Source organism: Podarcis cretensis (assembly GCF_951804945.1).
Source record: "Podarcis cretensis genome assembly, chromosome: 4".
Lineage (NCBI taxonomy): Eukaryota > Metazoa > Chordata > Lepidosauria > Squamata > Lacertidae > Podarcis > Podarcis cretensis.
This window is the reverse complement of record NC_137173.1, coordinates 2,912,254-2,938,118: the sequence shown is the minus strand read 5'-3', so window position 1 is coordinate 2,938,118 and position 25,865 is coordinate 2,912,254. Positions and strand designations below refer to the sequence as shown.

Genomic DNA, 25,865 nt, shown 5'->3' with positions numbered 1-25,865 from the left:
GGGACCAATAAGTATTTAGAACTACAGCTCTCTCTCTCTCTCTCTCTCTCTCTCTCTCTCTCTCTCTCTCTCTCCCTCCCTCCCTCCCTCCCTCCCTCGTTCCTCCCCCCCATTACTAACAACCCAAAAGTGTGGTAGCAAGGGATTACATCATACCATACCCAGAGCAAGCAAGCAAGCAAGCAAGCAAACAAACAAACAAACAAACAAACAAACACAGACAGACAGACAGTAAGAGAAAGAAATATAAATCTAGACACCCATATTTCCCAAACTGGTATGGATTGCGAATGTTGAGCATGAAAGTTTGAAGCATAGAGAATAAAATCCCACCAGCTGACATAAAAATGTTCTGGATCCCCCATCATCCCCTGGGAAACATGCAATTTATGTGTGATTTTTTTCCACAATGGCCAAAATCCATATGTTCTTGCATTACAATGACAAATGTAGATTTTTTCAAGGTTTCCCATTAATGGGCTATTGAAATCCTGGCTGCAGCAAAAATCCATGTCAGGAGCTCTTCAACAAGCTGTCATGTGTTGTCCATCCACATATTCAGTAATGACAGTTGTGAGGAAGCCTGAACAGGCAAATTAATTATTTTAGATATTTCTTGGTATACTTGAGACAAGAATAATGAAACTTGAACCACACTTCTAATAACTGAGCTACCCAAAGCTTGGAGGCTCCACCTGGCAGGGGGATCTAGATGCAGTTAAATTGTAACAAGTTCTAACCTTCTCATCCTTTGGGGGGTCTAACAGCAGTTGGAGTCAAGTCTCAACCTTGACTCCTTTCGGGTAGAATGGCTTCAGTACTTGCTCCCGAATCTGCTTTGTTTTCATGCCATAGATGATAGGGTTGAGCATGGGGGGCACTAGGACATAGAGGTCAGCCAACAAGATGTGGATGTGGGCAGGGATGTGGTGTCCCCAGCGTTGTGTGTAAAAGGAGAAAAGGGCAGGAGTGTAGAAGATCAGGATGACGCAGATGTGGGAGCCACAAGTGCCGAAGGATTTCTGTCGGGCTTCCTTAGAGGAGAGCCCCATGACTGCCCTGAGAATGAGCACATAGGAGACAGCAATGAAGATGGTGTCTGAGCCCACCACAAAGGTGGCTGCCGTGATCCCATAGATGTGGTTGGGTGTGATATCTCCACAAGCCAACTTGACCACGGCCATGTGCTCGCAGTAGGAATGGCCGATGACATTGGGCCCATAATATGGTAGACGGCTCACCATGCAAGTCAAAGGGGTCATCAAGCCAATGCCCCTCACGAAGGCTGCACACCCAATCTTGGCAATGACGGAGCTGGTGAGGATGGTGGTGTAGCGTAGAGGGGCGCAGATGGCCACGTAGCGGTCAAAGGCCATCGCGAGCAGCACCCCTGACTCCACAGCTGAGAAACCATGGATGAAGAACATCTGGATGACACAGGCCTTGAAGCCAATGGAGTGGGACTGGAACCAGAAGATGGCAAGGATTTTGGGCACCGTGGAGGAGCACAGCACCAAGTCGAGGGCGGCCAGCATGCACAGGAAGTAGTACATAGGCAAGTGGAGGCTGGGCTCCTTCTTGACCACAAAGAGGATGGTCAAGTTGCCCAGCAAGGCTACTAAGTACATGGAGCAGAAGGGGAACGCCATCCAAAAGTAAGCAGCTTCCAGGCCAGGAATGCCCACCAGGATGAAAACGGAGGGGTTGCTGTTGGAGCGATTGTTGCATGCCATGGCTTCCACCTGGCTCCCGGAACCATTTCATAACCTGCTGTTAAGGCGAAAAGGAAGTTAGGCAGGGCTCCTACGCTTGCTGCTTAAGGTTAGGTGAGACCAAGGAGGTTAGGAACATACAGTAGTGTTTTAACACTTGGTCTTCTGCGTCAGCTCTTTTGACTCTGAGGTAGAAATACTTCAAAACCAATCATCAGTAAGGCCAGTTTCATATCTTCAAGTGTATGACCTAACCACAAAACTAGGAGCAAGCACTTTAGGAGGAACTTCATTGATTGCTAATGTGCGGAACGTTCACCCTGGGAATGAACATCCAGTTCTTAAGAGCTCCACACCAGAGGTGGAAAATGAGAACAAACCGGAGCAGCTTATTCCTCTACCACTTTTTTTTAAAAAACAACAATACTATGAGCTACAAGATCCTCCATCAGGCTAGGGGCGCTGTTCACCCCTTTCCACTAAGTCCTATACCAGAATAGAGATGTTGAGCTTGGAAATTGTTGTAGGTCTATTTGGACCCCTAACCCCCATGAATAGCTAGCAGTTCTGGCAATGTTAACAGGGAGGTCTGGATCATTAGCTGTTCAAGTCTCCAGGGCCAGATGAACTGCATCCAAGAGTATTAAAAGAACTGGCAGATGTGATCTCAGAACCACTGGCAGTCATCTTTGAGAATTCCTGGAGAACAGGCGAAGTCCCGGCAGACTGGAGGAGGGCAAATGTTGTCCCTATTTTCAAAAAGGGGAAAAGAGAGGACCCAAATAATTACCGCCCAGTCAGTCTGACATCAATACCAGGGAACATTCTGGAGCAGATCATTAAGCAAACAGTCTGTGAGCACCTAGAAAGGATACTGTGATCACCAATAGTCAGCATGGATTTCTGAAAAATAAGTCATGTCAGACTAACCTGATCTCATTTTTTGACAGAATTACAAGCCTGGTAGATGAAGGGAACGCAGTGGATGTAGCCTACCTTGATTTCAGCAAGGCATTTGACAAGGTGCCCCATGATATTCTTGTAAAGAAGCTGGTAAAATGCGGTCTTGACTATGCTACCACTCAGTGGATTTGTAACTGGCTGACTGACCGAACCCAAAGGGTGCTCATCCATGGTTCCTCTTCATCCTGGAGAAGAGTGACTAGTGGGGTGCCACAGGGTTCTGTCTTGGGCCCGGTCTTATTCAACATCTTTATCAACGACTTGGATGATGGACTCAAGGGCATCCTGATCAAATTTGCAGATGACACCAAACTGGGAGGGGTGGCTAACACCCCAGAGGACAGGATCACACTTCAAAATGACCTTGACAGATTAGAGAACTGGGCCAAAACAAACAAGATGAATTTTAACAGGGAGAAATGTAAAGTATTGCACTTGGGCAAAAAAAAAATGAGAGGCACAAATACAAGATGGATGACACCTGGCTTGAGAGCAGTACATGTGAAAAGGATCTAGGTCTCTTCCAACTCTGTGATTCTATGATTCTATGATTCTATGAGTCCCTTCCTTGGAGCCAGTTTTCAGTGGCCTCCTCGGCTGCTGGCATCACCCTTCTGCTCCCCTCTGTTGTTACCTTATCATGGGCTCCTCAGTCTCAGCGAAACTCCAGCTGCCCCATGCTCTCAAGCAGACAACTGGGGCCATCTCAGTTGTTGCCCTTCTCAAGGTCTGTTGGAGATGCTGCCTGGCCACACTTTTGCCTGTGCTTGTGCTCTGATGCTGGCCGTGTCCTCTTGGGTTTCTGCAGCCACATGCGGAGAACCTTCTGCAAGCCAGTTGGGAGGGGAGGAAGTTATAGTCTCTACTGGAACTCCTAGGGGGACAGCAGCTTCAGCCCAGGGCCCATGAGACCATCAACATTAACTGCATCGATTTTGTCATCATCGAGCTCATGAAACAGCTATGTGAAAGGAAGCATGTTATGTAGTGCATAACTAAATTATGGAGCTCACTTCCACAGAAGGCAGTGATTGCCACCAACCTAGATGGCTGTAAGAGAGGATTGGACAAGTTTATGAAGGAGGAGAGGGCTACTGATGGCTCCTAGCCAGGCTGGCTCTGCTTTGCCTCCACAGTCAGAGGCAGAAATGCTTCTGAATACCAGTTGCTGGAAACCACAGTAGTGAAGAGGGTCCTGCTGGGGTGCTTCCTACTGAGGGGGCATTGGCCTCATCCAGTATGTTCTTCAGGGAGCTCTATTTGTAGGTTTGCAAGCCACCATAAGAGTTCCTGCAAACCATCAGCAAACCACAACTTTGTATTGGTGAACTGTAGCAAATATTACCAAATTCCTCTAGATCAGCCTTTCTCAACCTGTGGGTCCCCAGATGTTGTTGAACTACAACTCCCATCACCCCTAGCTAGCAAGGCCAGAGCTCAGGGATGATGGGAGTTGTAGTCCAACAACATCTGGGGACCCACAGGTTGAGAACCGCTGCTCTAGATACAATTAAAAGCCATACCAACCTGATTCCGTGTTTTATAAACATAAAGGATGCTCAAGTGGAAAGGAATCGACACACTCTTCTGCAATGGCTGCTTTCAGATGATTCTCTGAAGTCAAGGCAAGGGCATCTTCTTATTCCCTAGTTCTGGGGTGGGGAACATTTGACCTTCCAGATGCTGTTGAACTATGACTCCCACCAGTCACAGCAAGCATAGTCAGTGGCCAAGGATGATGGGAGTTCTAGTCCAGCAACTTCTAGAGGGCCAAAGGTCTACAACGAACATTCCTAGCTGCAGAATGTACAGAACTCATCCCTTCAGTTCTTGCCTTCACTGGTATTTTTGTGGTGTGGAGGTTTCTAGCTAAACTTGAGGTTTTTCCTCCAAGCAGTGGAGGTTTCCCCAGCACCTAGCGTCCCTGTCATTGCTTGAATGGTTTTTGCAGGCATTGCTGGAGTCAGGGATGAGCAGAAAATTGGCAAGTTTGCCATTGACACCAAATTACCATCGTGATGTCATCAAAGCCAGAATGTGGAGAACTCCAAAGCCATCTCTTTAAGTGAGTGGGTGTGTGTCAGTAAACGAGGGGAATTAAGACTAAGAGAGCTGAGTGGGGGGGGGTGCTCGTGTAATCTCACTGTATACAAGTTGTACAGGTGACAATAAAGTATTTCAAAGGTGACATCACAGGCCAAGACTTGAGGAAGAACAGGGCCACAGACTCACCTACCAAGGTCTTCACGGGCATCTCGACTTCTTTTACAACACCCTCTTCTGAACACCCTCTCATAACTTTTGTTTACTGTCTTTGCACCTTCAGTGTAAATGCCATAATTTCCCCCCTCCCCCCCTCCAGAGGAACGTGGACAGGAAATCTGGGTGTCTAACCCAAAGTTTTGACAGTCAGTAATGGTCTCTGGTACAAATGATATCAGATTATCAGAGGCTGCAATGAAAACAGTGGTTTTGCTCTCATGGCTGGTCTTTGCAGTTAAGGGTCCCCAAAACCAATGTACAATAATAACATATCAAGACAAATAAATTAGGATTGCAGCTGTGAACACATTTACCAGGGGATAAGCCCTGCTGAACACATAGTCAAAGGAACAGAGGAAGGTGCCTTTTTATTTTTTAATAAATTTTTATTAAGATTTTAAAGGTTACAAAAAGAGAAATAAAAAGAATATCAATTTAAAAAATAAAAAATAGGAAAACAAAACAATACATAAAACCAACATCATCAAAAAACAAGAAGACAAAAGAAAAAAGAAAAAACAAATCAAACCTTTACATAACTTACTTTCATTTGCTTACTTCCTTGACCTCCTCACACCTCCCTTTTTTGTATTCTAATTCAATTAGATATTTCAGCAAATCCTTCCCAGCTTTGTTCTTATCCTAATAATTTGTCTTAATATACTGTAATTTTACATTCTCCTCTTTCACCAATTAACTATCCATTTTTACTTAATCCTTTATATCATTTCTGCTAATACCACATTATTTCATTCCAGCATCCTTCTAACATTCCTTAATTTTACAATGTTTCTGTAGATAAACTTTAAATTTCTTCCAATCTTCTTCCACCAACTCTTCACCTTGGTCTCGGATTTTGCCAGTCATTTCCGCCAGTTCCATGTAGTCCATCAGCTTCATCTGCCATTCTTCCCGGGTGGGTAGATCTTGTGTCTTCCAGTAATTTGCAATAAGTATTCTTGCTGCTGTTGTTGCATACATAAAAAATGTTCTATCCTTCTTTGGCACCAATTGGCCGACCATGCCCAGGAGAAAGGCCTCTGGTTTCTTCTGGAAGGTATATTTAAATACCTTTTTCATTTCATTATAGATCATCTCCCAGAAGGTCTTAATCCTTGGGCATCTCCACCAAAGGTGAAAGAATGTACCTTCAGTCTCTTTACATTTCCAACATTTGTTATCGGGCAAATGATAGATTTTTGCAAGCTTGACTGGTGTCATGTACCACCTGTAGATCATTTTCATTAAATTCTCTCTTAAGGCATTACATGCTGTGAACCTCATACCTGTGGTCTTTCTGCAAGTTGAAGGGTGAAGGAAAGTTTAGGATAACAGACTGACCCATTGAACCTGGTCTCTGGAATTGGCAGAGTTTAGCAGTAAGGAAACAATTATCTTTTTTTAAAAAATTGGAATCTGCTAAAGCTTGCATAAGGAGGGTTCGTATGATCTTCTACCTTGAATGCAAAAATAGCTTTTTTAAAAAAAACAAAAAATTATTAAATACGAATTAGAAAACATACATATTCACAACAAAAGAAAATACAAAAGAAAAAGAAAATACGTCTAACCAAGGGAAAAAAATTAGAGAATATTTTGTCTCTTTTCATATTTACAGTTATTTATACCTCTATAAAACGCTATTCACAATAAAGCAGTGAAATGAAAAATAAGATATCAGAAAAAAGAATGGTGTATCTAAAGAAGTGTGCATGCACACGAAAGCTCATACCTAGAACTAACTTAGTTGGTCTTTAAGGTGCTACTGGAAGGAATTTTTTTATTTTGTTTAGAAAAAAGAAAAAAAGAACAAAGAAAAAATAAAGACGTAAAAGAAAAAGATCATAGGTGAAAAATTTTAAAAGTAGATAAGTACTCACAATACATAGCCAATTCCCATCTATATTTATATTCAATTGTATAATTTCATCTTGTCCTTATCTACCTTAAATAAAGTGTGTGGTTGTTGTTTTTTTTAAAAAAGACTTCCGCCATTTACCTCACACATTTTTAATAATCCGTTCGTCAGAACCTCTGTTCTTCATATTTTCCCTTTGGATTTCCTTAATGTCTCACTTTGTATTTTTTATATTACGCACAAGATTATTCTTAACACAACCAGATTTTTGTAGTCGAGCCCTGGTTTTGTAAATAATCATTTCAGAACTCCCATTGCTTCATAACCATAGTTTCGGATTTTCTCCTTATTATATCCGTCAATTTTGTTAATTCCAGGTACTCACAAAGTTTCCCCAACCATTCTCTTTTTGTTGGGATGCTGTCTTCTTTCCAATAGCTAGCAAGCAAAATTCTTGCCGCTGTTGTCGCATATAGAAATAAGTTAGTTTTATCTTTTGGGATATCTTTATCTAGAATTCCTAATAGATATGCCTCTGCCTTTTTTGTGTGTGATGTCCTTATCAATTTTTTTATTTCATCGTGGATCATGGGTTAGTCACACTTCTCTGAAGTCTCTCAGCCCCACTCACCTCACAGGGAAAGGAGAATGTGAGCTGCTTTGAGACTCCTTCGGGTAGTGAGAAAGCGGGATATCAAATCCAAACTCTTCTTCTTCTCCTCTTCTTCTTCTTAACCTTAAGCACCACTTTAGCTAATGGGTCCTCCTGCTGCTGCCGCGCTGCCGGATCACGATTTTTGTTCTCATCCTGAAGCAAAGTTCTTAACCCGAGGTACCATTTCTGGGTTAGCGGAATCTGTAACCTGAAGTGTCTGTAACCTGAAGCGTATGTAACCCGAGGTACCACTGTAGTTGTGGGAGCCTCCCTTGGGGCGTCTCATAATGTATTCAATTTTATCTGTTGCCTTTATATCCCATCTTGTCTTTCCAGGGAGATCCAGGCGGGATATACATTTCTACCCCTCCCAATTTATTCCTCTCAACAACCCTGTGAGTTAGGTTTATCTGAGAGGCAGTGACTGGCCCAAGCTTCATGTCTGAGTGGGGGATTCGAATCCTGGCCTCCAACGCTCTAACCACTACACCACACTGCCTCCTCTTCTCAGGTTGAGATGCTTGGATGATGCTGATTCCTATGGTTAGCCCCTCAGTTGCCTATAATTTCATTCCCATGGATCCATTTGTGAAAGGCTGCCACATTCTCCAAGAGCATGCCAGAGAGGTTAACATCCTCTAGTTAGGGAATTCCTCCTGGTCTACCTTGAGATCTGAAGGCTATATATAGAATCACAGGCCGCTCTTTGCCCAGCAGAAACCCAAAGGGACTATATACGCCGAAGCTTTATAAACAGTCTCTCCTTCTGTTCTGAAAGGAAAAACCAAGCAGACAGCTGATGATGAACAGAGCTCCTGAGAGCTCCTGGGCTTTTGTAAGTTAACCTTTTTCTCTATGGTCAGATCCATCTCTTCTTTTAAGAATGGCCACAGGGATCTTCTTTCTCTTAATGTTGGTGGTGTGATTTATTTCCAAATGAATAAAAGATGAGAGATCCTTGACGGACACGAGGTTGAGTGTGATCAATCCAGTGAATGGTGAAATGTCATGCATTGGAAATGGGCATGGACTGTGGCCGTTCCTTGAGATGTTTGATTTGGCCACAGCGACACATGCCTTGGTTGCATCCTGTTTGGACCACGGGAACTTGCTGTAGGTGGGGCTGCCTTTGAAAACTGTCTCAAAGAGCTGCAGCCATTGGTTCACCAGGGCTGGTTAAAAGGAGCATTGCTAGAACAGCTCCACTCTCTACCGCTCTGATTTTGCGCACAATTAAAAGGGCTTTTTATGACCTGTAAAGCCCGACACAGCTTAGGTTCAAGCTGCCTGCTCCAGCTGACTCTTCTTAGGTTCTTACATCTGAACTGAGCACCAAAAACAACGCACTTCAGTTCAATTTCCATATAACTGGTGGTTACAAAAGAGTAACTGAGAGTTTTAGATAACTGACACATGGAAGGGTGTTCAAAGTTTGACTATGCTGATAACTGATAATGCAATGGTATATCATGGCAATTTCCCTGCTTTTCAAGGGGTGCTTTCCTTGTCAATGACTGTTGAGTAACCTCAGCATACATGCCACGAGAACGCTGCTCCTTGCTTGTTGCTGGGCCACAGGACCAGCGCAGGGCTTGTAACCCAGTGTGAAGTGAGTCCTTCTCCTCCCGTCTCTGCTAATTGCCGGCAAAGATTCAGAAATCGCAGGCAAGCCGTGTCTCATCTGTTCTTCTCATTGTTATTGTTGTTGTTTAGTTGTTTAGTCGTGTCCGCCTCTTCGTGACCCCCTGGACCAGAGCACGCCAGGCACTCCTGTCTTCCACTGCCTCCCGCAGTTGGGTCAAACTCATGCTGGTAGCTTCGAGAACACTGTCCAACCATCTCGTCCTCTGTCATCCCCTTCTCCTTGTGCCCTCCATCTTTCCCAGCATCAGGGTCTTTTCCAAGGAGTCTTCTCTTTTCCAGGGAGTTCTTCTCATTGAGAGCTCCCTAATAAGCTGAGGCCAGCCTGGAAGAGGGTTTGAAAATCTGATTTGACAGTATTTCCTAGTATGGCATGCAATAGTTTTAATACAGTGGTACTTTGGTTCTCAAACTCCTTGGTACTCAAACGCCTTGGTTCTCAAATGCTGAAAACCAGGAAGTACCGTAAGTGTTCCTGTTTTCAAACATTTTTGGAAGCTGAACATCCAATGCAGCTGTCAGCTATTGTTTCCAGGGCACCTGCTTCAATCAGAAACTGCACTTTTCAAACAGTTCGGAAGTCAAACGGACTTCCGGAACAGATTAAGTTTGTCGCTTTTGCTATTTATTTTGCGTTTTTGTTTTTGATGCTTTTTCAGCTAATTTGTTTTTGTGATTGTGTGGAACCCAGTTCAGCTACTGATTGATTGATTGTGTGACTGTGAAAATGGATAAAATCCAACAATGACTATCATCAGTGCAGGTAAGGGGGGGAAAATTATTTTATTTTTTATCATCTACAATACTGTCTTATTTATTTTATAGTCCAGTACATTGATTATCACTTTCATTTTATGGATCAATGGTCTCGTTAGATAGTAAAATTAATGTTAAATTGCTGTTTTAGGGATCGTTTTTAAAAGTCTGGAACGGATTAATTCATTTTGCATCACTTTCTATGGAAAAGCGTGCCTTGGTTTTGGAACGCTTTGGTTTTGGAACAGGCTTTCAGAATGGATTAAGTTTGAGAACCAAGGTACCACTGTGCAAAGTTTTCATTCATGGATTCCAAAGGATAAAAGAGAGGAAGAGTTTTGAAAACAGTAAATTGGTGGTTAACTGAAGGGGTATATAAATATATTTTAAAAAATATTTTATATTTAAAAATCCTGTTTTTAATCCCATACACTATTCAGCTCAAGAGCCATTTTAATGGATTTCTTCCTGTGTTTTATTATCTTTAGATCTCCAAATGATTTTTCTCTTTCCAACATGGCAGCCACCAATGGAACAGGTAAGCCTCTCTTGGAGTTCATCTTGAACGGGATCCCAGGCCTGGAACATGCTCACCTTTGGATCTCCTTCCCATTTTTTTCCATGTATCTCATTGGCATGGTGGGGAACTGTGGGCTCCTGTACATCATCTGGACTGAGGAGGCCCTTCACAGACCCATGTACTTCTTCCTCTGCATGCTCTCCATCACAGACATAGTGATGGGAACATCTACCATGCCCAAAGCATTCTGCATCTTCTGGCTCAACCTCAAAGAGATTGACTTCAACTCCTGCTTGATCCAGATGTACATTGTCCACACCTTCACTGGGATGGAGTCTGGCGTCCTCATGCTTATGGCTCTGGACAGATTCGTGGCCATCTGCTACCCACTGAGGTATGCCACCATTCTGACCAACCCCTTGATTCTGAAGGTGGGGCTAGCGACCTTCATCAGGGGCGCCGTTTTCATCCTCCCTTTCCCTTTCCTGGTCAGGAAGATGCAATATTGTAACACCAACGTCATTGCTCACACTTACTGTGACCACATGGCAGTGGTGAAGCTGGCCTGCGGCAGTATCCACGTGGACGCCATCTATGGCCTGACGGTAGCCCTGCTGATAGGGGGCTTCGACATTTTCTGCATCACAGTGTCTTATTTCATGATCCTGAAGGCTGTGGTGGGACTTTCCTCTAAGGAGGCGAGGAGCAAGGCCTTTGGCACCTGCACTGCACACATTTGCGCCATCACGATATCTTACACTCCGGCCTTCTTCACCTTCTTCGCACACCGCTTTGGGGGACACAGCGTTGCTCCTCACGTTCACATCATTATGGCCAACCTTTACCTTCTTCTGCCCCCCATGATGAACCCCATTGTTTATGGCGTGAAGACCAAAGAGATACGTGAAAGCGTCCTAAGGCTGTTCAGTAAGGGAAAGACCATGGTGCCTTATGGCCATTGAAGGTGGAGAAGATACATAGGTCAAGCCATCAACAAACACATTCTATGTGCACCCCCATCACCGATGCATACCACTTCCTCAGATGCAGGAGGCCCAAATTTCATCCAGTATTTCTGCTGTAGTTTTAGGAAGAAAGCTCTCCTCTTAGGGACACAGTAGTGAATGCTGAATCTTTCGGCCAACAGCCAGCCAAGATGACAGCAGTACAGAAGTTTTCTAATCTTTCCGAAGTTTCTAATCTGAATGGCATTATGAAACCCCAGCTTCTTCCTAGCCTACTTACTCTCTGGACTTTCCAGCAATCATTATATGTTGCACCCTACACCGGAAATAAGTATTGCTTTGCCAAAAGCGATTCTGGCAGGCTTGGCAGGCAACCTCAACAGCCACATAAGAGACATTGCAGAATCCGATTGTGGAGGAAGTGGCAAATGGGAGATGCATGGGACAAGAACCTGTTCTGGGAAACTTTGAAGGCACGGAGCTTTTCTTGTTTCCTCTCCTTCCTTAGCCCATTAAAGGACCTTCGGGAGGCAATAAAAAACTTTGGTATTCTGGTTCTGTTTGACCCATTTGCCTCTCACAGGGTCATAAAAGATGAGAGAGAGAGATTATCAGATAGCTCATCTAAGAGTTGCCCTCCCACTGTTCCCTATTCCAAATTCAGGTGAACTAAACATTCTCCTGTGGTTGGTTGGTTTGTTTGTTTCACTACTCCAGAATGACACACACACACACACACACACAATTTTATTAGTTTTTACATATATTTTTCAAACAGAACATCTCATCTCATCATCTCATCTTATACATCATTTTGGCTATTTTAGCCTGAGACTTCCATCAACCATGTCTAATGATTCTCAAACCTCCTCTCTTAATCTTGCATTTGTTATCCTAACTATTACTTGAGGAGATTTCACCCCTCCCATATCCAAGAATCTGCTGATGAGTCTGGTGGTTTTCCAGAGAGGAGGGGCAGTGTTCTGCTCTCTACTTATTCCGCTCCAGCCTAACATCAGTCACTCAGTCAGTGTCGGAGAGAGAGAGACTGAGGACTCTCCTGCGTGGGTGTCTGAGGGCCCTGCTCCTTCCTGCCACTCACCATCTGGCCCGGGGCGGGGCCTGAAGCCCCATAAGGACTGCTGTGCTCTGCTGCCCAGGAGGACTCTCCTGCGTGGGTGTCTGAGGGCCCTGCTCCTTTCTGCCACTCACCATCTGGCCCGGGGCGGGGCCTGAAGCCCCATAAGGACTGCTGTGCTCTGCTGCCCAGGAGGACTCTCCTGCGTGGGTGTCTGAGGGCCCTGCTCCTTCCTGCCACTCACCATCTGGCCTGGGGCGGGGCCTGAAGCCCCATAAGGACTGCTGTGCTCTGCTGCCCAGGAGGACTCTCCTGCGTGGGTGTCTGAGGGCCCTGCTCCTTCTTGCCACTCACCATCTGGCCCGGGGCGGGGCCTGAAGCCTCACAGGGACTGCTGTGCTCTGCTGCCCAGGAGGACTCTCCTGCGTGGGTGTCTGAGGGCCCTGCTCCTTTCTGCCACTCACCATCTGGCCCGGGGCGGGGCCTGAAGCCCCATAAGGACTGCTGTGCTCTGCTGCCCAGGAGGACTCTCCTGCGTGGGTGTCTGAGGGCCCTGCTCCTTCTTGCCACTCACCATCTGGCCCGGGGCGGGGCCTGAAGCCTCACAGGGACTGCTGTGCTCTGCTGCCCAGGAGGACTCTCCTGCGTGGGTGTCTGAGGGCCCTGCTCCTTCCTGCCACTCACCATCTGGCCCGGGGCGGGGCCTGAAGCCCCTTAAGGACTGCTGTGCTCTGCTGCCCAGGAGGACTCTCCTGCGTGGGTGTCTGAGGGCCCTGCTCCTTTCTGCCACTCACCATCTGGCCTGGGGCGGGGCCTGAAGCCCCATAAGGACTGCTGTGCTCTGCTGCCCAGGAGGACTCTCCTGTGTGGGTGTCGGAGGGCGCTGCTTCTTCCTGCCACTCACCATCTGGCCTGGGGCGGGGCCTGAAGCCCCATAAGGACTGCTGTGCTCTGCTGCCCAGGAGGACTCTCCTGCGTGGGTGTCTGAGGGCCCTGCTCCTTCTTGCCACTCACCATCTGGCCCGGGGCGGGGCCTGAAGCCTCACAGGGACTGCTGTGCTCTGCTGCCCAGGAGGACTCTCCTGCGTGGGTGTCTGAGGGCCCTGCTCCTTTCTGCCACTCACCATCTGGCCTGGGGCGGGGCCTGAAGCCCCATAAGGACTGCTGTGCTCTGCTGCCCAGGAGGACTCTCCTGTGTGGGTGTCGGAGGGCGCTGCTTCTTCCTGCCACTCACCATCTGGCCTGGGGCGGGGCCTGAAGCCCCATAAGGACTGCTGTGCTCTGCTGCCCAGGAGGACTCTCCTGCGTGGGTGTCTGAGGGCCCTGCTCCTTTCTGCCACTCACCATCTGGCCCGGGGCGGGGCCTGAAGCCCCATAAGGACTGCTGTGCTCTGCTGCCCAGGAGGACTCTCCTGCGTGGGTGTCTGAGGGCCCTGCTCCTTTCTGCCACTCACCATCTGGCCCGGGGCGGGGCCTGAAGCCCCATAAGGACTGCTGTGCTCTGCTGCCCAGGAGGACTCTCCTGCGTGGGTGTCTGAGGGCCCTGCTCCTTCCTGCCACTCACCATCTGGCCTGGGGCGGGGCCTGAAGCCCCATAAGGACTGCTGTGCTCTGCTGCCCAGGAGGACTCTCCTGCGTGGGTGTCTGAGGGCCCTGCTCCTTCTTGCCACTCACCATCTGGCCCGGGGCGGGGCCTGAAGCCTCACAGGGACTGCTGTGCTCTGCTGCCCAGGAGGACTCTCCTGCGTGGGTGTCTGAGGGCCCTGCTCCTTTCTGCCACTCACCATCTGGCCCGGGGCGGGGCCTGAAGCCCCATAAGGACTGCTGTGCTCTGCTGCCCAGGAGGACTCTCCTGCGTGGGTGTCTGAGGGCCCTGCTCCTTCTTGCCACTCACCATCTGGCCTGGGGCGGGGCCTGAAGCCCCATAAGGACTGCTGTGCTCTGCTGCCCAGGAGGACTCTCCTGCGTGGGTGTCTGAGGGCCCTGCTCCTTTCTGCCACTCACCATCTGGCCCGGGGCGGGGCCTGAAGCCCCATAAGGACTGCTGTGCTCTGCTGCCCAGGAGGACTCTCCTGCGTGGGTGTCTGAGGGCCCTGCTTCTTCCTGCCACTCACCATCTGGCCTGGGGCGGGGCCTGAAGCCCCATAAGGACTGCTGTGCTCTGCTGCCCAGGAGGACTCTCCTGCGTGGGTGTCTGAGGGCCCTGCTCCTTTCTGCCACTCACCATCTGGCCCGGGGCGGGGCCTGAAGCCCCATAAGGACTGCTGTGCTCTGCTGCCCAGGAGGACTCTCCTGCGTGGGTGTCTGAGGGCCCTGCTCCTTCCTGCCACTCACCATCTGGCCTGGGGCGGGGCCTGAAGCCCCATAAGGACTGCTGTGCTCTGCTGCCCAGGAGGACTCTCCTGCGTGGGTGTCTGAGGGCCCTGCTCCTTCTTGCCACTCACCATCTGGCCCGGGGCGGGGCCTGAAGCCTCACAGGGACTGCTGTGCTCTGCTGCCCAGGAGGACTCTCCTGCGTGGGTGTCTGAGGGCCCTGCTCCTTCTTGCCACTCACCATCTGGCCCGGGGCGGGGCCTGAAGCCTCACAGGGACTGCTGTGCTCTGCTGCCCAGGAGGACTCTCCTGCGTGGGTGTCTGAGGGCCCTGCTCCTTCCTGCCACTCACCATCTGGCCTGGGGCGGGGCCTGAAGCCCCATAAGGACTGCTGTGCTCTGCTGCCCAGGAGGACTCTCCTGCGTGGGTGTCTGAGGGCCCTGCTCCTTCTTGCCACTCACCATCTGGCCTGGGGCGGGGCCTGAAGCCCCATAAGGACTGCTGTGCTCTGCTGCCCAGGAGGACTCTCCTGTGTGGGTGTCGGAGGGCGCTGCTTCTTCCTGCCACTCACCATCTGGCCTGGGGCGGGGCCTGAAGCCCCATAAGGACTGCTGTGCTCTGCTGCCCAGGAGGACTCTCCTGCGTGGGTGTCTGAGGGCCCTGCTCCTTCTTGCCACTCACCATCTGGCCCGGGGCGGGGCCTGAAGCCTCACAGGGACTGCTGTGCTCTGCTGCCCAGGAGGACTCTCCTGCGTGGGTGTCTGAGGGCCCTGCTCCTTTCTGCCACTCACCATCTGGCCTGGGGCGGGGCCTGAAGCCCCATAAGGACTGCTGTGCTCTGCTGCCCAGGAGGACTCTCCTGTGTGGGTGTCGGAGGGCGCTGCTTCTTCCTGCCACTCACCATCTGGCCTGGGGCGGGGCCTGAAGCCCCATAAGGACTGCTGTGCTCTGCTGCCCAGGAGGACTCTCCTGCGTGGGTGTCTGAGGGCCCTGCTCCTTTCTGCCACTCACCATCTGGCCCGGGGCGGGGCCTGAAGCCCCATAAGGACTGCTGTGCTCTGCTGCCCAGGAGGACTCTCCTGCGTGGGTGTCTGAGGGCCCTGCTCCTTTCTGCCACTCACCATCTGGCCCGGGGCGGGGCCTGAAGCCCCATAAGGACTGCTGTGCTCTGCTGCCCAGGAGGACTCTCCTGCGTGGGTGTCTGAGGGCCCTGCTCCTTTCTGCCACTCACCATCTGGCCCGGGGCGGGGCCTGAAGCCCCATAAGGACTGCTGTGCTCTGCTGCCCAGGAGGACTCTCCTGCGTGGGTGTCTGAGGGCCCTGCTCCTTCCTGCCACTCACCATCTGGCCCGGGGCGGGGCCTGACAGGCCTGACAGGGACGATTGCTGTCACTGCTGCTGCGGCCCAGGGGGATCCGGAGGGGTGCAGAGTTCTTTTTAAAATGTTTTAAAATTTTCCTTTTCCTTTTTATTTCTTTATTATTATTATTATTGTCATTATTATTACTGTATATGCAGGGATGGGGTGGGGGTGGGATGGATGTTTAGTTGGGAATTTGTTTTGATTTTGATGGATTTGTAATTTTTGGAGTTTTTTATTTGTATTGTTTTTTGTTTTTTGGGGTTTCTTTTTTGTTTTGTTTTCATTGTTTTAAGGTCTTATTTTGTTCTTAAGGGGAGGGGTCAGGGCTGCCGGGGAGTGGGTCCCAGCCAACAAAATGGCTGCGGCATGTTCCACAGGGGGGGATGCGTTGGGACAACCGATCTCAGTGATCTCGGGTAGGAGGAGGAGTTACGCTAAGACCAGACCATGTCATTACAGAGGAGGCAGGTTTAGTCGTTGTCTGAGGACTATCCCTGCCTCCAGGTCTGGTCCTGACCAGATGGATACTAGAATCAGCAAGGGATACCCACATGACCTGAAGGTGCTGCTGTGCAATGCCAGGTCAATGATTCATAAGACCACTGCCATCCATGACCTGATCATGGATGGGGGATTTGACCTGGCATGTGTAACAGAGACTTGGTTGAATGAAGCGGACGGGCCTGTTCTTGCTGCTGCTTGTCCACCAGGTTTCTCTTACGCACAGCAACCCAGGCCTTGTGGGCGGGGAGGGGGGGTTGCAGTGATTTTTAGGAAGTCATTAGTTTGCACCAGGCGTCCTATTGGGAAGACCCAGTTTTCTGAGTGCATGTTCTGGAAGTTGGGCAATAGGGGCAGTACAGGATTCCTTTTGGTGTACCGACCTCCCCGCTGCACCAAGGATTCCCTGCCCGAGCTGCTTCAGGTCGTGGCGGATGTTCTCCTGGAGACACCTAGTTTGGTTGTCCTAGGGGATTTTAATATCCATGCCGACACGACCTTACAAGGGGCCGCTCGGGACTTCATGGAAAGCATGGCCTCCATGGGGCTGTCCCTGAATAAGTTTGGCCCAACCCATAGCCGCGGACATGCCTTGGACCTGGTGTTTACCTCTACGGATGTTGGTGACCTGACACTAACTAAAAGTGAAACAAAAGAAGTGCCATGGTCAGATCACTTCCTGGTGCAACTGGACTTCTCCGCGACCCTTCCCCTCTGCAGGGAGGTGGGACCGATTCGGATGGTCCGCCCCCGCCACTTAATGGATCCAAATGGTTTCCAGAGAGTGGTAGGGGATGCTTTATCCCATGTTGATGGCCTTTCAGCTGATTCCCTGGTGGCCCGCTGGAATGTGGAGTTAACCAGGGCTATTGACTGTTTGGCTCCGAAGCGCCCTCTCCGATTGCATGGAGCCCGGAGAGCCCCGTGGTTTTCCACGGATCTGAGGGCAATGAAACAATCGTTGAGACGGCTAGAGCGCCGGTGGCGGATAACTCATTCTGAAGCTGACCGGACACAGGTTAGAGCTCAATGTCGAGCCTACCAAGTGGCGGTAGCGACGGCGAAGAAGACTTTCTTCACCGCCTCTATTGCATCTGCAGAAAACAGCAGCAGGAGACTTTTTCAGGTGGTCCGCAATTTAGCGGAACCACCTGCTACATCAGGGCCCAGTACGGGCCACATGATCTCCTGCAATGATTTTGCAAAGTTTTTTGCAGATAAAGTCGCTCAGATTCGGGAAGAGGTAGACGCCACCGTGGGAGCAGGGCCGGGGCGGGAGAGTGCTAGAGTCCTGTCTAGTCAAATTGCATGGGATCAATTCCAATCTGTTACCTCCGAGGATGTGGACAGGCTGCTTGGACGAGTGAAACCAACCACCTGTCTCCTTGATCCTTGCCCATCCTGGCTTATAAAAGCTAGCCGGGAAGGACTGGGCGATGGGCTTCATGGGGTGGTGAATGCTTCCCTCCGTGAGGGAGCCTTCCCAGACCCGCTGAAAGAGGCGGTTATCAAACCACTTCTTAAAAAACCATCTTTAGATGCGGCCACGATGGCCAGCTATCGCCCAGTCTCAAATCTTCCATTCTTGGGCAAGGTGATTGAGCGAGTGGTTGCTGAACAACTCCAGGCACGCCTGGAAGAAGCGGACCATTTGGATCCCTTCCAGTCGGGATTCAGGCCTCATCATGGGACTGAAACTGCCTTGGTCGCACTGGTTGATGATCTCCGGCGGGCTAGGGACAAAGGTGAGAGCTGTTTCCTAGTTCTGCTGGATCTCTCAGCGGCGTTTGATACCATCGACCATAACATCCTTCTGGACCGTCTTGAGGGGCTGGGAGCTGGGGGCACTGTCCTACAGTGGTTCCGCTCCTTCCTCCTGGGCCGTGTTCAGAAAGTGGTGGTGGGGGATGAGTGTTCAGACCCCTGGGCTCTCACTTGTGGGGTGCCTCAGGGTTCTGTCCTCTCCCCCATGCTTTTCAACATTTACATGCAGCCGCTGGGAGAGATCATCAGGGGGTTTGGGCTGGGTGTTCATCAGTATGCGGATGATACCCAGCTCTACCTCTCTTTCAAATCAGAACCAGTGAAGGCGGTGAAGGTCCTGTGTGAGTGTCTGGAGGCGGTTGGAGGATGGATGGCGGCTAACAGATTGAGATTGAATCCTGACAAGACAGAAGTACTGTTTCTGGGGGACAGGAGGCGGGCAGGTGTGGAGGACTCCCTGGTCCTGAATGGGGTAACTGTGCCCCTGAAGGACCAGGTGCGCAGCCTGGGAGTCATTTTGGACTCACAGCTGTCCATGGAGGCACAGGTTAAATCCGTGTCCAGGGCAGCTGTGTACCAGCTCCATCTGGTACGCAGGCTGAGACCCTATCTGCCTGTGGACTGCCTCGCCAGAGTGGTGCATGCTCTGGTTATCTCCCGCTTGGATTACTGCAATGCACTCTACATGGGGCTACCTTTGAAGGTGACCCGGAAACTACAACTAATCCAGAACGCAGCAGCCAGACTGGTGACAGGGAGCGGCCACCGAGACCATATAACACCGGTCTTGAAAGACCTACATTGGCTCCCAGTACGTTTCCGAGCACAATTCAAAGTGTTGGTGCTGACCTTTAAAGCCCTAAACGGCCTCGGTCCAGTATACCTGAAGGAGCGTCTCCACCCCCATCGTTCTACCCGGACACTGAGGTCCAGCACCGAGGGCCTTCTGGCGGTTCCCTCACTGCGAGAAGCCAAGTTACAGGGAACCAGGCAGAGGGCCTTTTCGGTAGTGGCGCCCTCCTTGTGGAATGCCCTCCCACCAGATGTCAAAGAGAACAACAACTACCAGACTTTTAGAAGACATCTGAAGGCAGCCCTGTTCAGGGATGCTTTTAATGTTTGATGTATCATAGTATTTTAATATTCTTTTGGAAGCCGCCCAGAGTGGCTGGGGATGCCCAGCCAGATGGGCGGGGTATAAATAATAAATTATTATTATTATTATATTATTATGTTAGAGATCGTGTGTATAGATAAGGTTGCTGCTAAGAGCAGCTGCAGACACTCAGTACAGTGCAGCATTCATTTATGTGTAGACCTATTTAGCTCTCTATATAGTTGTGTATTATAGTTGTAGATAGAATAAAAGAAGATATTCTACAGAGCTGCTCTCCGAGTCATTTATACTCTGCTAGACTCTGCTATACTCTGCTGTGCGACGACTGTCTTCTTGTGGAAGTGAATCCGGTGCTCACAACTCTAAGCTGTGAGTCCACAGCACTTTGACCTGTTCCTGTCCAGAAGGTGGTCTCTGGAGGTGCTACCCAGCTCGCCTGGCCCAGTGGGGGCTGAAGTGGATGAGTCCAGTTGGTGGCACTGGCTCAGGGGCGATGCTGACATTACTTTTAGTAATCAATAACTTAAAATCCACTCATAAATCTTTTCTGCAATATTTCATATAGTTCTCCTTACAAAACTTCCTGTAGTCCTACAAACGTAGTCAATTGATTACAATTGTCTTTCAAATAACTCACATATTTACTCCAATCTTTCAAGAATTTCTGGTCCTGCTGGTTTCGAATTCTCCCTGTCATCTTATCCAATTCTGCATAGTCCTTTAATTTCATCTGCCATTCCTCTTTCATCAGTAGTTCTTCCTGCTTCCATTTCCGTGCCAATAATACTCTTGCTGCAGTTGTTGCATATAAAAACATTTTTAAAAATCTTGTCTATTAATGTCAGTGCCTACAATACCAAGTAGAAATGCTTCTGGGTTGTTTTTTTTACAAATGTATATTTCAACATCTTTTTCATCTCGTTATACGGTAAATCATTTCCCAGAAGCATTTCACTTTCTTACAAAGAATGATTTTTAAATTTATTTTCCTTGTTCTCCACCTCCTCTCTATCTTTTTCATGGTTTCCATTTTTAAATGTAGAGTTTTTAATGGAACAGTTGGTTTTTAATGGAACAGTTGGTTGCTTTCGTGGTTTGTTTGTGTGTTTTTCTGAATGAATGTTCTCAGCTGCTTTGGAGACTCCAGTCAAAAAGTGGGACACGACTGAAATGAACGAAGAAGCAAGTAAGCAAGCTGTGTATGAAGATTCAAAATCAGGAAACCTGGTGCAGATGGGTGATCAGAGGCTGGGAAGCCCAGCTCTGTCTTCTCTAAAGCTCAAGCATCCTGTTGGATAGGAGCAAATCTGAAGTATTTGGCATGTACTGTGCTGTATTTCTGGATGTTCAGGTTCTCCTGGACCAAAAGGAAAGGAAACAATCAAAACAAAGAGCAAAGTGGGCATTTAGCAGCTGGCTGAATTATTGTCATTTGGTTGATATATTAGAATGGTTATTTATGGTGTGGGTTGGGTGTATTGGAAGACCGTTGTGATATCGAGGAGTTAGCATTGTGTGGTAAGACACCCTTCATCCTTTTGTACCCAGCTTGCCCGAGTCTTTGCTAGGATTCTTGCCCCGTGCTTGCAGTCATGGGATTGTTTTTTTTTTTCACATGACTGTGTCCAGTTCTGGGCACCACAGTTCAAGAAGGACACTGACAAACTGGAACGTGTCCAGAGGAGGGCAACCAAAATGGTCAAAGGCCTGGAAACGATGCCTTATGAGGAACGGCTAAGGGAGCTGGGCATGTTTAGCCTGGAGAAGAGGAGGTTAAGGGGTGATATGATAGCCATGTTCAAATATATAAAAGGATGTCACATAGAGGAAGGAGAAAGGTTGTTTTCTGCTGCTCCAGAGAAGCGGACACGGAGCAATGGCTCCAAACTACAAGAAAGAAGATTCCACCTAAACATTAGGAAGAACTTCCTGACAGTAAGAGCTGTTTGACAGTGGAATTTGCTGCCAAGGAGTGTGGTGGAGTCTCCTTCTTTGGAGGTCTTTAAGCAGAGGCTTGACAACCATATGTCAGGAGTGCTCTGATGGTGTTTCCTGCTTGGCAGGGGGTTGGACTTGATGGCCCTTGTGGTCTCTTCCAACTGATTCTATGATTCTATGATTCTATGTTTTCATTCCACAGTGTGGGAACTGATGGAGACAGGATGTTTGGATTACAGTGGTACCTCGGGTTACATATGCTTCAGGTTACATACGCTTCAGGTTACAGACTCTGCTAACCCAGAAATAGTTAAGAACTTCGCTTCAGGATGAGAACAGAAATCAGACCCCGGCGGCGCAGCAGCAGCGGGAGGCCCCATTAGCTAAAGTGGTGCTTCAGGTTAAGAACAGTTTCAGGTTAAGAACGGACCTCCAGAACGAATTAAGTACTTAACCCGAGGTACCACTGTACTGTGTTTCCATGATGTGGGACTCTTGTCCTTTGTCTTTCTCTCTTTGCTGTCTGATGAGAAAGAGGAAGGAGCTGAGTCAGAATGCTCTGAGTGTGTTATATGTAAATAAAGTAGATTAGCCAAAATGCTGTGCTGCTGAGTCTGTTACGCGAACTGCTTACACTCTGCTGTTCCTAAGTGCGCTGATACCTCTTGGTATCAGTCACTGTGATGTTTGGGCTGGAGAAAGCTTTTGAAGCTCCCAAACAACCGACCAGGAGGGAGAGAACATGCCAATCAGGCATGTGTCTCTATCGGATGCCTACTTGCGTGTAGGACGATCCCGACAGTCTTTTGGTGGTCAGCCATGCTTCTTTCTGTTGATTTCTTTGCTATTTCTCAGCTTCAATATTTCCTCACACACTAGCAAGTTATGTGTGTCCGTATGTCTGTTTCTGTCCAAGTTAAGGATGTCCTGAGTTAAGTATGTCCCACCAGCTGACTAAGGGAGCACCTGGGATGGTTCTGTACTGGCTGCTTCCCACCACATCCCTTATCTTTGGAAAAAAAATGTATACCGTATTTTTCGCTCCATAAGACGCACCTGACCATAAGACACACCTAATTTTTAGAGCAGGAAAACAAGAAAAAAATATTCTGAACGAAACAGTGGATGTATGATTTTTGTGGTTCATGCTGTGTCCACAGACATGTGATCTAATGGTGAGTTTGGTGTAGCCCAAAATTTCTGAGAATCCATGTGGATCCGTGCTTTGTAACCACGTTTTTGCACCACTGCGGCCCCAGGAAACAGTGGATGTGTGATTTTTTTGGTGCAGGCTGTAACCATGGACATGCTATGTGATCTGATGGTGAATTGGGGGTGACCCAATGTAAAAATCCTGAGGATCCATGGGCTTTTACCTCCCCCCCCCCCGGCAGCCTCCACTAGCATCCCTTATCTCTCTTCCGATCCCACCGATCAGCTGTTTCCTTTCAACACTCCCTTCCCTCTTGTTTGCTTTAGTGTCTTTTCTTTAGCTGGAGCAGTTTTTTGCTCCTCCTTTTCTTCTAATTTCTCTCCTTATTGCTTTAGTCTTCCTGTTTCCCCTCTTTACAAGTTTGCTATCTTTACCTCCCCCCTCCCAGGCAGCCTCCTTTATCTCTAGCGTCCCTTATCTCTCTCCCCGACCGGCAAATGATCAGCTGCTTCCTTTTAACAACCCTTTCCCCCTTTCAAAAACAAAAAAAAGCATGATCTGCTTTTTGCCCCTGGGCAATTCGGCTCCAGGGACCACGCATTCGCTCCATAAGACGCACAGACATTTCCCCTTACTTTTTAGGAAGAAAAAAGTGTGTCTTATGGAGCGAAAAATACGGTAAATGCAATCATCTATATTGGTTGCTTGCCACAGACTCACCTATGTGTGCAAGAATGTATGAACCGGGGGGCCGTTTTCTAATTCTCACCACTGGTGTGATTAACACATCAATCTGACGTGCAAGGATAATTTGAGGTCCAGGAGATGAAGGCAGTATAGTCATCCCAAGCGAAGCCCGACATCTTTGAACCTCAGTGCACACCCAGAATGCAGACAGAGGAGTCTGCATTGCTGCTCAAGGGGTTCCCAGCAATAAGAGGGACATAAGCATTGTGGTCTTGTTCTTCACTTTTATGCTTTAGTCTTTCTCTGCATTAATAAAGAATCTTCAGCCTTCACCCAGCAGTGTGTCCATTGCTTCTAAATCCTAAAAGAACCACTGCCCTTGGCAGGAAAATTTGTATGGTCAGCAGGACCTGACAGCAAGCTCTGCTACCCTGGGGCTCTGGGTTAGTTTTGAGAGGATAGATTTATCATTTCTAAGTCTTTTTAATTTCATTTGCCCCATTTTATCCCCCAACTGTTTGATTGTATTAGATTGTGCGTTCCTGGAGGATGGGACTAATAATAATAATAATAATAACTGTTGGAGGACACTCTGAGCTGAATGGGACATAAATGGAATGAATGAATGAATGAATGAATGAATGAATGAATGAATGAATGAATGAAAATCTGCTAGCCTTCATCAGAAGCTGGGTAGAATTTCTCTGGAATCCACTGTAAACTTCCTCTGCTATCTAGACCAAGTTCCTACTTACATGCATTTACTGCCGAGGTAGCCTCTAATTTAAAGCACAAACAAAGGTAAAACAACAACAAAAGGAAGCCACTCAGCATATATGACGGGTCTTTTCAAGATCACTAGTCTAATAACATCAACTAGTTCTCCTGATTCCGATGGAACAGAGAACTGGTAAGCATCATCATCATCATCATCATCATCATCATCATCATCTGTGTGTCATCTCCTTCCAGATTCAATAACTTAGGACATGGAATGCTTCTGTATTTTCAAGATTCAGCTTCAGATTATTGAACCAGGCACCACTCTGATACCTCAACTTCTTCTTTTGATTCTGGTGGAACAGAGAGAAAGAGCAGGTTGTCAAAACACCTGCCGGTGGCACTTCACTCCAAACCTCCTTGTCACAGAATCATAGAATTGTAGAGTTGGAAGTTCACCTAAAGGCCATCGAGTTCAACCCCCTGCTATGCAGGAGTCACAGCTGAAGAATCCCTGACAGATGGCCAGTAAGAGAAAACTGTACTGGGTCTTCCAAATGGACCAGGAATGAGCCCATATATAGAGAAGGATTCCTTAGATCTGGGTGGTTATGGAAGTTCACAGTGTGGAATCTTCAGAAGGATCTTCACAACCACTTGGGGGTAAAATGGAGCAGAACCAGGACTGTCATCTGTAGTGCTCAAAATCACCATAGCAAGGGGTCTTCTTGACGCATCCATGCTTCTAGTATTGAGGAGGAAAATATCCATGAAGAAAAATGGAAGGAGCAGGAGATGGGAGCTTGTACCCAATGATTCATCGGGGCCATCAGGGCTGCTCCATGAAATACGGCCACCAGTCCTATTTTAGCTATCCTGGGCGTGGTGAGGATAGACGAGTGGTTCAGTGGGTAGCATATGGCGATGTAGCGGTCGAAAGCCATAGGTAGCAAGATGGTGGATTCCATTCCAGAGAGGCTGTGGATGCAGAACATCTGGACCAAGCAAGCGTCGAAGGCGATGCTGGTGGATCTGAACCAGAATATGGCCAACATCTTGGGCACGGTGGACAGCGTGATCATGATGTCGATGGCTGCCAACATGCAGAGGAAGAGGTACATGGGCTCGTGGAGGCTGCGCTCCGCTCGGATGATGTAGATGATGGTGCAGTTGCCCAGGATGGCCAGCAGGAAGAGGAAGCACAGGGGGAAAGCCAGCCAGAAGTGAGATGCTTCCATGCCTGGGAAGCCGACTAAAATGAACATGGCAGTGGTGACGTTGCCTTGATGGAAAGAGGACATGGTCAGTGCCTCTGTGTTCATCCTGGATTCAGTGAGCACTGAAACACAGGGAGCGGGTATTCTTTTTTATTGTATTGATTTATTATTATCTGTCAGTATGCTTTTTACTATGTTTTATCATTGATGTGTTTTTAATGTTGCACACTGCCCTGGGATCTTTTGATAAAGGGCTGTATATTAATTGAATAAATAATAATTTCCCCCTTCAGACTCAGGTAGTACTGTGTAGCCAGTTGAGAACGTTACAGAATATGTGTTTTAGTGGTTCTATGCATTGTGGAGAAGTTGGAGAGGAGCCTCAGGAGAGCTCCTCACACCCCTTTTTGGCCCATCTCTTGCACAACAACCCTGCAGTGCTGCCAACTGGATCTGACTATACAGCTGTCACCACTCTCCCAGTCATCTGACAGGTGATGTCCCTACAGACTGGAGGTGGGCAAATGTTGTCCCCATCTTCAGAAAGGAGGGAAAGGAAGGCCTAGGTAACTACCGACTGGTGAACTTGACATCGATACCACGGAAGCTCCTAGAAAAGATAATTCAAGTTGGTATGTGAGCATTTAGAAAAGGGTGCTGTGATTACTAAGATTTCTCAAAA

At 48.2% G+C, this 25,865-nt stretch overlaps 2 protein-coding genes across 2 annotated transcripts; one reads left to right on the top strand and one right to left on the bottom strand.

Annotated features, from left to right (window-relative positions):
- Window positions 1-776: 776 nt before the first annotated feature.
- Window positions 777-25,865, bottom strand: LOC307213932 (olfactory receptor 52K1-like; the record flags this gene model as incomplete). Its single annotated transcript, XM_079972163.1, has 2 exons — window positions 24,962-25,865; window positions 777-1,427 (listed from the first exon to the last, which is right to left on the bottom strand). Exons 1-2 carry the CDS (start codon window positions 25,286-25,288, stop codon window positions 777-779), a joined length of 978 nt encoding a protein of 325 aa, XP_079828289.1. The 5' UTR covers window positions 25,289-25,865.
- LOC307214940 (olfactory receptor 52N4-like) lies at window positions 10,303-12,006 on the top strand. Its single transcript, XM_079974046.1, has one exon. The coding sequence runs from the start codon at window positions 10,304-10,306 to the stop codon at window positions 11,327-11,329; it is 1,026 nt and encodes a 341-aa protein (XP_079830172.1). The 5' UTR covers window position 10,303; the 3' UTR covers window positions 11,330-12,006.

What these genes read in the sequence shown, in the direction of transcription:
- LOC307214940 (XM_079974046.1), top strand. Translation starts at nt 10,304, where the DNA reads ATGGATTTCTTCCTGTGTTTTATTATCTTTAGATCTCCAAATGATTTT.